At 38.6% G+C, this 12,275-nt stretch overlaps 1 protein-coding gene across 1 annotated transcript; it reads right to left on the minus strand.

Moving 5' to 3' along the window:
- Positions 1 to 358: 358 nt before the first annotated feature.
- On the minus strand, positions 359 to 6,299 carry GCK72_000361 (uncharacterized protein; the record flags this gene model as incomplete). The annotated part of the gene is made up of 8 exons (XM_053722441.1): positions 359 to 454; positions 1,118 to 1,449; positions 1,674 to 1,966; positions 2,366 to 3,255; positions 3,665 to 4,008; positions 4,105 to 5,150; positions 5,197 to 5,359; positions 6,245 to 6,299. The coding sequence occupies 8 exons, from the start codon at positions 6,297 to 6,299 to the stop codon at positions 359 to 361; spliced, it is 3,219 nt and encodes a 1,072-aa protein (XP_053591086.1).
- Between the last annotated feature and the right edge of the window lie 5,976 nt (positions 6,300 to 12,275).

Consider the following 12,275-nt stretch of genomic DNA (forward strand, 5'->3'; position numbering starts at 1 on the left):
GATTTCTGTCTGTGTGTCTGTACCAAAGTTTATTAAATCTCCCAATTTATACCCTATTTCTTTGCTCTATTCCGTATCTATTCAATTCACTTTTTTCTCAAGCCAAAAATTCAAATAAATTTCTGTCTAATCTTCTTCAGGAGTGATTCATTTAATAGGATACTCTCAAGAAATGTATCAAATACGGTTAGAATAAAAATACAAATAAGGCGACGGGGAAATAGAGATTACAATAGAGGAAAATTCCCGTATTTTTTCTTCTTTTTTTGGATAAAACACGTTCAATTCGGCAGGTAATTAAGGGGAGGGTAATTATGCAATTAAACAGACAATTAATGAAATTTCGAGTGACGAAGAATCATTTCTTGTTGCGGAGAGCCTTCACTGCGCCCATATCCGACACGATTCCACTAATTTCACGTTTGATTCGCTCTTCCAAGTTGGCGCCGAGATTCTGGAAATAAATACAGTTTTACTAGATATCTGGATATTCAGGTGCCAAAATCGATAAAAATAACAATTTTGAGGCGAAAAATGACGGAATTTATCAGCTCAGCACGTTCTTACAACTGCGCTCCACCGAAATCCCCCTGAAAAATTTCCATTTTTCTCTGAGTCTCTCAATTTCGCACACTATTTTCTTCGGTTTAGAGCGCGGTTGTAAGACACGTGTCGTGCCGATAGTCCAAATACAGTAATTTTTGGGGGCGGAGCTTTGCAAAGTGCTGATTTTCATCAAATTTGAACCAAAATGAGCTGAATTTTTTTGATTTTTTATCAAAAAATTCAGTTTTCAACGGATTTTCACTGTTTGCTGAGCTAAAAATCGTATTTCGGAAAGATTTCTATCAAAAATTGAACGGAAATTTCAAGGATTGTTATTTGGAGCTTCGAAAAAACAGTCGAATTCGATCCATTTCAATGCCAAAAAGCTGGGTGATTTTTGATAAATTTTATTCTGAAAAGCTTAAAAACCAAAAGATTTCACCCGAATTTGAACTAAAAGAGCCCGAAAATTCAACAATTTCAGCAAGAAATCCGTAAAAATTGGCTGAAAATCTGAATATTTCACCCCTTTTTGGCTGAAAAATTATCCAAAAAATAGCCAAAAACGTACCGGAATAACAGTTTTCGTGAGTTTCAACTCCTTTTTATACTTCTTAATCTGCTCTTCAAGAATCAAATTATCCTGAAGATATTGTGCGAGTTTCTCGACCAACTGATCCACCGAATCATTCTTCCACATCGTCATATCGATTCCCTTGAAAAGGAACAACTTCCGACGAAGGAAGTCACGGAGTCCACGGGATTCAATGATCAAGTTTCCAATCGTTTCTTTGAGTTCTGCTCCCATTCCAGACATCGTATACGTCTTTTTCAGCTTCTGCACAATCGAGTCGACTGCCATCGTTGATTCGTGAAGGAGTTGACGGGTGGGATTGACAAAGTCTGGAAAATCAAACGGTTAGAAAGGAGGGATTCAGCCAAAAAAGAGGATTTTACAGTCGGAAAACTGGATTTTTCAACTAAAAAACAAGTTTTTCACTCGAAAAACTGTATTTTTCAGCCGAAAAGCTGGATTTCTCAGCTAAAACAGGATTTTCCAGCAAGAAAACTGAATTTTTCATCGAAAAAACTGAATTTTTCAGCCAAAAAAAGCACGTCAAACTTACTAGTAGCAGTTGTCGTCGATGTCTTCTGACTAGATGATGGTGGAGCAGTGCTTGGAGCCTCCGACGACACCACTGGAGGCGGTGCGTTCTCCTTGTTATTAGAGGTCGATGATTTCTTCGATGCTCCTTGAGACTCCCTGATCTTTGACTGCATCTCGAGATTCTCCTTCTGTAGCTTCTCAATGTTGTCATTCACATATTTCATCGTCTGCGCACTCTCGTGTTGTTGTTCACGTTCACGGGTCAGACGGCGGCAGAGTTCATCGCATACGAGGCGGACCGACGAGGCATTCCTGAAATTATATTATTAAGTCAAAAAATTCTGAATTTTGACAGAAAATTGTGGAGAAATTCAACGATTCACTTGCACCAAAACACCCCAAAAGGCGCGCCAGATTCCCATGCTACGATACATTTGGAAAATAGGTCTAAAACTGAAAAATCTTTGAAATGAGTTCGAAACCTAGGAACGCTCCAAACGCACGCCAGCCATTTCCTAAATCTATTTTATAGAAAATCTTCTGAAACTGCTGGAATTTCTAAAAATTGACGATTTTTACAAGAATCCTTGAAAAAACCAGAAATATTTGATCAGAAAAACGCCCCAGACTCCCAAAAATCGTCGAAACACGAGAAATTCTGCTTCAAAAACGCTCCAAAGGCGCGCCAGTCTCCCCTGCATTCCAACTCACCCTAAAATGATCTGCGTCTTCAACGTCTTCTTTGTCAACTCGACGACCTCCTTCCTGATTCTTTCCAACCCCTCGATCGCCGCATTCACCATATCCTCTCGCTTCTTCGACACCTCAATCTCCTTCTTCCGAGCAGCAAGTTTTCCAGCGTAGTCAGTGGCCTCCTTCAACTTCTCCTCAAGTGACGCAGTCAATATGACCATTTCATGCTTCTCGTTTGCAGTCCGTTCCACTCGTTCCTCCGCCACTTGAGCACGTCCTCTGAGGAGCTCCATCTCATGCTCCATTCTCTCCATATGATTTCTCGTCGCGATCTCCTCAGCAAGAGCCGTCTGCAAATCACTCGACAACGACTCGATAATCGCCTTTTTCTCCCGTTCGGCGAGTTCTTTAGCCTTAGTCACTCGATAGTCCACCTCGATCATCATAGCATTCGCCTGCTCTCTTTTCAACACCTCAACCGAACTCTTCGTGTCCTCCAGAATCTCCTCTGCATTCAAACGAGCGTCTTGCTCTGCGGCGCATCTGACGAGCGTGTTCTCCATCTGCCGTTTCGTCTCATCCAACTCGGCGGCGAGTCGGCGATGAGAGTCCTCGAGTCTCGACAGCTCAATCGCCAACTCTGCCTTCTCTGCCTCCACTTTGTTGAGAGTCGCCTGTCGCACTTCGAGATCTTCAAAGTTCTTAGCAGCTTCACGAGATTTCATATCTCCTCTCAATCTCTCCTTCTCCAACTCATTTCTCAACTCGGCAACCTCATTCTGCAGTTTCTCAACCTCCATCACATTATTCGAGAACTTGAAGATCGGACTATAGGAGGCGTTGAGAAGCGACGATGACGCCACATTTTTTTGTTTGATACAATCGGCGAGTGGACTGCTCGATCCCGTCTGGAAATGGAGAGACGGGGATAATTGGTGCATTTTTCAGTTTCGGGAAAGACCAAACAACGAGATACGATTCATTATTTTACCGCGGGGTCTGTTCAGCACTTTAGTCCGGCCCGCGGTATAATGATGAATCGTAAACCGGCTCGTATCGTATCCGAGACATAGAACTCGCCGAGATCTACATTTTGGTATATTTTTCAGCTCATAATATTCACTTCGATGGCTAGTTACGCATCGGCCCGGTTTTCAAGTAGGCTTTTTTGTCTTTTTCATTAAAAAATTCAAGAAGTCTTGTTTTTTGTCGGCACGGAAGACATCACAAATGTGTTTTTGAGCAGTTTGGGGCTTAAATCCAAAAAAAAATTCCGGGGGTCATTTTCAACTTATAAAATCTGTAATTTTTCCCTACCTTCTCCAAAATCTCCTCGAACAACGCAGCGGATGACTTCAATCGCTCGAAAAGTCTCGACAACGAATCTCGAATCTGTGGCATCTTCGCCTGCATCTTCTCCACATTAGCCGCCGCTTCGTGTTGTCCTTCGAGTAGGATTGCAGACGAATCGAGTATTTGTTGCATGTCCTGAAGCATTGGAAGATGATGATAAGAGTGAGTTGGATGGGGTGACGCCGCCGCCTTTGTGGAGAACGAGGGATTCTGAATCTGATTGGCTCCTGACGACGTCATTAGTTGCTGGAGTTGTTTCGGTTTCTGAGGAGCCGTTGTCGGGGGAGAGTTTTTGAGGCTCGACGAACCTGGAAGAATACAGAAATTTACAGAATTTAACTGAGAATTGGTCAAAAATTCGGGATTTTCAGTGTAAAAATGATGAAAATTGGTCAATTTTAAACCGCAATTCATTTCAAAAAACTCGCTTTCAATGACATTGCTCTGAAGGCCAATCTTAATTGATTCGGTTCCAAGACATTTCGGCACCAGACGTTTCGCCATCAGTTTTCGGGAAATTTCCAAAGGTTTTTGAGGAAAAAACACTCCAATCAAGCTATTCGGATGTGTCTCCATCAATCCTTTATCCATCTTCGTCAACTCTATTTCTTTCACATAAATATTCAAGTTGAGTGTGAAATGGTTATCCATATCCTTCACCTGAAATCGTCTCCCAACCCATTTAATCATATTTAATCTCTTGGGACCACTTTCGACAACATCTGATGGGACAAACATTCGGTTACACTCCACTCGATCGCTGAGCAGCGAGTATTCCGATGGAATTTCATTTTTTTCAGAATTTCCCACTTTAAAACTGGAAATCTCGGTGAAAAACTGAATATTCACTTCGAGTTTCCGTTGTTTCTCCAATTGAATCACTCTCAATATATTCCTCATGAATTCTACCAAACTACCACTGTATTTATGGGCCCAGTGACTGAAATCAATCGATAATTTGTCCATTTGGAATAGTCTTCGGAGATTTGCAATGTAGTTCTCAAAAGTCTTCTCGTAACCAGTTTTCGGGATACTGTAAATTAGGCCAGCAGCACAATCGTATGAATCCGTCACTTTGACGGAAACATGTTTGAGTTTCAAGTCACTGGATTGACCCGTTTTCCAGTATGGATCATCCAATTTGATCTTCGTGAAGTATCCTTTATCTATCCAGTTCTCATGGCATATCTTCTCACTTGTCCATACAATCATATTCATTCGTATTTCTTTCACATTCCATGTCCTTATCATAACATCCAATACTTCTCGTGGCATTGAGAAGTGAGCATTCTCCCGAACTCCATTAACGTAGTACCTTTTCGTTTCACATATCCACAGAAGCAGTGTGTCACATGAAATAGAGTTTCGTATGATATTATTCAACTTTTCGAAACACTTCTCTTTTGTAGTCGATCTCAGTGTACAGTGATTGGCGACAATTTCAAGTAATCTGAATTAACACATCTACTAACCCAATTATGAAAGTTTACACTAACCTATCTGAAATATGCAGTTTTTTATAATGAATTGGTTTCTTGATTTCTTTCAGCACTTGAAATCTCAATGGTCCATACTCCACACATCGTGTCGCCATATCCATACAATAAACACATCCTTCACACACTTCTTCCAGTCCAATCAGTTTGCGGACACTTCTTCCTGTAATGTATTAGATAGCTCTTTGACTGACGCGTTCTGGACTCCAGAGCGTGAGTTTTGAAATTCCTTCTTACTAAAAATTCAAGTCGATCCACTGTGAAACATCATAACTTTGTTTATTACAGGACAATCTTTTAAAACTAAATTGGAATTGGAAGATGGAAATGTACGCTACAATTGAGGTAATGAATTCATGTTTTTGTTGGTTCACAGTGGACCATAGTTGTACGGAATGCCATTTTCCGAAAAACCGGAATCCGGAATCCGGAATGACGAAAAAAACCCGGAATTCCGGAATGATTTGATAAATTTGCAAGGCCAAGTCATTTTTTCGAGTGTTTTTAATGGAAATCAAAGTTTAAAACTACTTTTAAGGTTCAAAACCGAAAAAGAAGTAATGCAGTTGTCTTTAAAACTCAAAAAAAAAAATTTATTTCAACTTCAGAATTCCGGAAAAAAAATCAAAAAAACCGAAATCCGGAATCGGAATGAAAATGTTCATTTTCCGGAATCTGGAACCGGAACCGGAATGTCAAAAAAACCCGGAATTCCGGAATCCGGATTCCGGACAACTATGCAGTGGACCGACTTGAATGTTTGGAAAGAAAGTATTTGCTTGCCATTTTCATAGAAACTTTTTATGTGCAGCTGATATTATTGGGTATGTTTTAATTAGGCCTATTTTCCATCAAAGTATTGGAGTGATCTTACTAGTTAGAGTAACTCCTTCTTCCGTGTAAGGAGTCAGCATTCTCTCTCTCTCTCTCTCTCTCTCTCTCTCTCTCTCTCTCTCTCTCTCTCTCTCTCTCTCTCTCTCTCTCTCTCTCGGTTACCGGACTCTAAAACCTGGCCGGCCTAACCACCTGGTCACACCTGTACACTTACGATTCCTGCCAATTAAATCCGAGTGAATAATGTTATGGAGGTTTCGAGCAAACATCTCTTCAGGTTTCCATAAGTTCTTGGTGATAATTTCTTCCACTTTCACACCGACCACTTTGTTGAGAAAGTTTCTCACTGCTTGTTGACTTTGGGCGCATTCAAGGTCTTGCGAAGAAAACTACAGTAATCCGAGGTTTTGGGAAAACACCTGGTGTACACTGTTTCAATGTTCTTCGCATAAATAGCTGATATGAAAATAAGGGACAAAGGACCATTGCATTTTATTTTTTTTTTTTCAACTTCAGAATTCCGGAAAAAAAATCAAAAAAACCGAAATCCGGAATCGGAATGAAAATGTTCATTTTCCGGAATCTGGAACCGGAACCGGAACCGGAATGTCAAAAAAACCCGGAATTCCGGAATCCGGATTCCGGACAACTATGCAGTGGACCGACTTGAATGTTTGGAAAGAAAGTATTTGCTTGCCATTCCATTTTCATGGAAACTTTTTATACAGTGACGGAAACCTACAACGTCAAAAGCTCCTCCGAGAGGAGTACACGGCCGGCGGCCTAGGAACCCCAACGCGGTAATTTGAATTTCAATTTTTGAGAGTAATATTATTTTTTCAAGAAAAATACGATTTTGATTGAAATTTCGGAGGAAATGCATTTTTTCAGGTCGAAATTTCGAATGAGGGATTATCATATTTAAAAAAAATCACTTTTTGAAAATAAAAAAAAATTTCAAGTTAAAAAAAAATCGGATAGTCGAAGGACTGCGGTCTGGAGTAAATTTATGATTATGAGATACAGATTTGTGTTGACTATTTTGACTATTCAAAAACATAAATAACTCTTCCAGATTTCAGTGTCAAAAAACAGAAAAGCCAACACAGCCTTCGTCCCGTTTTTCAGAAAAACGGTCTGCCCGGTTCGGCCCAGTTGACAAGTACGATTTTTTTCGAAGCAAGCCTTTGAGCTATTATTTAATTATAATCTATAAAAAAGAATGCAGGCATTTCATTCGCCAGAATATCTCACTATAAAGCAATCGGAAGTGAAACTAAGATTGAAGAAAACGACAGAAAATGACTATCATCTATGTATTTGTGTTTTTGAAGTATTTTCCAATATTATCTCAAAGTTTATGCTCAGACAGATCTAGATTCATATAACTAGAAACTTCGTGAATCATCCAAAAAGTGGATTCAGATGAATGAAATGAACCAGAGTATGTTTCAAACGACGGAGAATATTTTCAGTACTTTTTTCAAGGATAAATCTTTTCGACGAATTTTGAAGTTTTTGGTGGCCATAGGCAAAAATTCGACAAAATTTTTTTCTCAAAAATTTTTGTTTTGTGAGTGTTTAAAATAGGAGTTTACAACAATCCATTTTTATCGCATTATCTCCTAGATAGACATGAGGTGAATCGATCATAGGATTGCTCTTCTTACGCTTTTTATTATCGAAGAACAGAGGAATACAGTTAAAATATCAATTTTTAGATGTTTCCCACTAGCCAGATTAGCGAGATTCTGATGGTGCACATATCTAGATTGATATTCTCACTTGCAATAGATCTCCAAAGGCTTGCCTCGAAAAAATCGTACTTGTCAACTGGGCCGAACCGGGCAGACCGTTTTTCTTTAATAACTTTTTTCAAAAAAAAGCGTGCCAGGTTGATCGATAGCTCAAAAGTTAGGTATGTTAAATTTTTTGAATAGTCAAAATAGTCAACACAAATCTGTATCTCATAATCATAAATTTACTCCAGACCGCAGTCCTTCGACTATCCGATTTTTTTTAACTTGAAATTTTTTTATTTTCAAAAAGTGATTTTTTTTAAATATGATAATCCCTCATTCGAAACTTCGACCTGAAAAAATGCATTTCCTCCGAAATTTCAATCAAAATCGTATTTCTCTTGAAAAAATAATATTACTCTCAAAAATTGAAATTCAAATTACCGCGTTGGGGTTCCTAGGCCGCCGGCCGTGTACTCCTCTCGGAGGAGCTTTTGACGGTGTAGGTTTCCGTCACTGTACTTTTTATGCGCAGCTGATATTATTGGGTTAGGCCTACTTTCCATCAAACTATTGGAGTGATCTTACTAGCTAGAGTTACTCCTTCTTCCGTGTAAGGAGTCAGCATTCTCTCTCTCTCTCTCTCTCTCTCTCTCTCTCTCGGTTGCCGGACTCTAAAACCTGGCCGGCCTAACCACCTGGTCACACCTGTACACTTACGATTCCTGCCAATTAAATCCGAGTGAATAATGTTATGGAGGTTTCGAGCAAACCTCTCTTCAGGTTTCCATAAGTTCTTGGTGATAATTTCTTCCACTTTTACACCCACAACTTTGTTGAGAAAACTGGAAATCATTTCGATACAAGTTACAAAAGAGTAATTGGAAACTTACTTGAAATATCCGGGAATTATTGATTTTTTTATTTTCCGATAGTTGATGAAAATCCAATCTTTTGCAGTTTTCTCGAATCTCTGCGGTTTTCCGATAAACTCAATTTTCATTTTCCGATGATTTCTTCTAATTATTCGAAGAAATAAGTAATTGAATGATTTATTGATTAATCGGGTGCTTAAATTACTCTCACAATTCCAGGTTAGATTGCTGACAATGATTTCGAGTAGATGGGGGTTATCGAATACTTTCGAGCTGAGGGATTCATCGAAAATCTCTGAAGAATTGGAATCTGTCATGGTATGGGAGGAATGAATGAATATGCTCTGTAGGTAAACTGAGTAGTGAAGACAGATGGCAGAGGGGGGGGGGGCAATATCGATCGAGAGCCAGTTTCTCACTGCTTGTTGACTTTGGACGCATTCAAGGTCTTGCGAAGAAAACTACAGTAATCCGAGGTTTTGGGAAAAAAACTGTACACTGTTTCAATGTTCTTCGCATAAATAGCTGATATGAAAATAAGGGACAAAGGACCATTGCATAAAGCCAGTTTTTCTAATTTTCAGCAGAACGGAAACGACGAAAAGTTCGGAGAACGAAGTGGATGAGGAAGAGGAGACGGAGATCCCAGGGATTCCAGGTGGATTGGAACAAGAAGGGGACGAGGAGACAACCTTCAGAACACTCCAGACGAAGATTGAAACGGCTATCAATATTTGAGAATAAAGAATTTTTGATGTTTATTTATTTATTTACTTCAAGGGATAAGAGACTATAAGATACAAAGAAGACTTGTAACATATCCCTCACGAGATAGTATCAAGTAAAAAAATAGGACAGATAAGGTGCATAAAAACAATAACGGGGGGAAGGAAGCAATTGAAATGAGTAAAACGGGGAAGAACTGTGTTATGGAATTGAGATCAAGGGGAATTAAAGGAACTAGGCAATTAAAGGCAGGGAATAGAAAAACTGTTACAATTATGCAACAAGAAGGGAGCAAGAAATATTAGAACCGGGTGATTGAGGAATCAAGTAAAATAATAAATTGTGAGGGGGAAAGAAAAATATTTACATTGTTGGTAATGGCATTCCAAAACGGAACTGTAAAAGAGAAAAAGTTATCAGATAAGGGGGATAGATAGATAAAAGCCATGGGTCTTCTGGGAGAGTTTGAGAGTCTGACATAGGTGTTAAGGAAGGGGAAGTGAGATGCGCCAGCAATGAATTTGTAAAGTAAGAGTAATTGGGCTTTGAGTCTACGGTGTCTAATGGAGTGCATTGAGAGGAGTTCCAAACGTTGAGAGTAGGAAGAGAAAGAAATGTTGCATCGCTGGAGAGAAATGTTGTCTGTTTTTTTTTTCAAATTTTTAGAAACATTTTTCATAATCGGACTAAAAAAGAGTAAATTGCAAAAAACTATTTTTGCTACTCCAGAATAGGTCTATTAGAGCGTTTAGTTTCATAATGGCTCGGTTTCGTGTGAGATCGCATGAGACACTTCGAAAGCGGGACGTTCTGAGACCGTTTTTCCTGACTTCAATGTGAAACAGTTTCAAAACGACGCGGTTTCGAAGTGTCTCACAGCCCTTTTACTTCTAAACCGGTACACTTGGAAACCGGGTTGTTTCAAAATTTTAAATTGCCGTTTTGAAACTATCTATTGGTTTCAAATCGTCCCGTCAAACTTACTAAAAGCAGTCGCCGACGTCTTCTGACTAGATGATGGCGAAGCAGTGATTGGAATCTCCGACAACTTGAGACTTTCTGATCTTTGACTGGCGGCACAACTCATCACATGCGGCACAGCTCATCACATACGAGACGGATCGAGGAGGCATTGCTGAAATTATCGGGTGTCAAAAATGCTGAATTTTGACAAAAAAGGTGGAGAAATTCAACGATTCATTTGCGCCAAAACACCCCAAAAGGCGTGCCAGATTCCCGCGACACGTAGAACGTAAAATTCAACGGAAGAATCGAGAAATGACGGTATGAAGCTCTAAAAATCTCGAAAAATTAGTGTTTTCAGATCGAAACCACGGAAAGTGTCAAGAAACCACCTAAAACTTGAGCAAAACGCTCCAAACGCGCGCCAGACTTCAAAAACCGGGAGAGATGGAGCAATTTGGGTCCATGAATCGTTGGAACACGATAAATTCGGGAAAAAACTCCCCCGGACCCTCGGAACCATAATAATACCTCTTTTCTAGAGTAAAATTAATTCGCGTTTTACCGGTTTCGAAATGTCCGGTTTCAAAATGTCCGGTTTCGAGATGTCCGGTTTCGAGATGTCGCGGTTTCGAGATGTCCGGTTTCGAAATGTCGCAGTTTCGAGTTGTCGCGGTTTCAAAATGTCCCGGAGCCTTCGTTTCTCGTTGCCCAATCACCACTTTCATTTTGACGGGTTCTCAATGAAAACCTTGATTTTCAGCAAAAATTATGATTTTGAAGCAGTTTTAGTCGAAAAGCGCTATTTTTTAAACTTTTTGAATCAGAAAATCGACTTTTCTATCAATTTTCAAATCTAAAATCTGGGTCCTGAAAATCGATTGATTGCAATTAAGTAGAAAAAATAACATTACTCACCTCCGGCTCATCGGTTCTCTTTTCATAATCGCCTCTGTCCTTTTCACGGAACATTTCCGAGTTGCAAATCGAAGTTTTTAATCTATATCGGATTAAAATGGCTTGAAAAAAGCGAAAAATCTGATTTTTAATAGTTCCGGACAAAAAAAGGAGAAAAATAAAAATATCTTCGCCAAAATTGCTTCAAAATCTCATTATTCAGTCAGAAAGCATAAAAACTTGACTCAATTAGGCAAAAAGTGAACCAAAATCCAGTTTTCCATCAAAACTCTTCATTTCAACTCAAGTTTTGAGCCATTTTTGCTGTTTTTTCGGCTTAAAATCACTCAGAATCCGTATTTTACACCTGAAAATCTCAAAAATCTACTCAAATCGATGAAAAACTCCAAATTTGAGTCATTTTTCAGCTATTTCCGTAGATTTTTTCGACTTAAAATCTCTCTAAATTGATGTTTTTCTCCTTAAACAAATTTTTGAGTTATATAAAAAACTTGGTGAAGACTGAAAAATTTGAAAAACTGTGTGAAAAAATGGAGATTTTGTCCAAAACTCGCACAATTTTCAAAAAATTAAAAAATCACAAAAATTCATTGAATTTCCTGAAGAAATGATGGAATATTTGATGAAATTATTATTTTAAGTTTTTAAGCAAGAAAAAACAAGGAAAAAAAGAGCGAAAACACGACAAAACACGTCATGTGCGGTAAAAATCAAGTAGAGAAAATGTGGAACAAAAAAAATGTGTACAGTAGTAGATTGAAAGGCGCATACAGAAATTTATAAGTGGGTCTCGACGCGATTTAAATTATTCAGCTGATTTTTTGTGAAAATTGATGATTTCAAGTGGAAAAAGTTGAATATTCATTTTTAAAAATACAATAAAATAATTATCACAATCATTTCGTCATAAAATTTATTTAAAATTATTTTTTCGAAAAAAAAAATTTTCAAGGGAATATTTATTGAATACAGTGTCTTTATTTTTACATTTGACATTTTCTGAATAATGGGCCTATTCTTGGCA

The sequence above is a fragment of the Caenorhabditis remanei genome, chromosome I (genome assembly GCF_010183535.1).
Source record: "Caenorhabditis remanei strain PX506 chromosome I, whole genome shotgun sequence".
Lineage (NCBI taxonomy): Eukaryota > Metazoa > Nematoda > Chromadorea > Rhabditida > Rhabditidae > Caenorhabditis > Caenorhabditis remanei.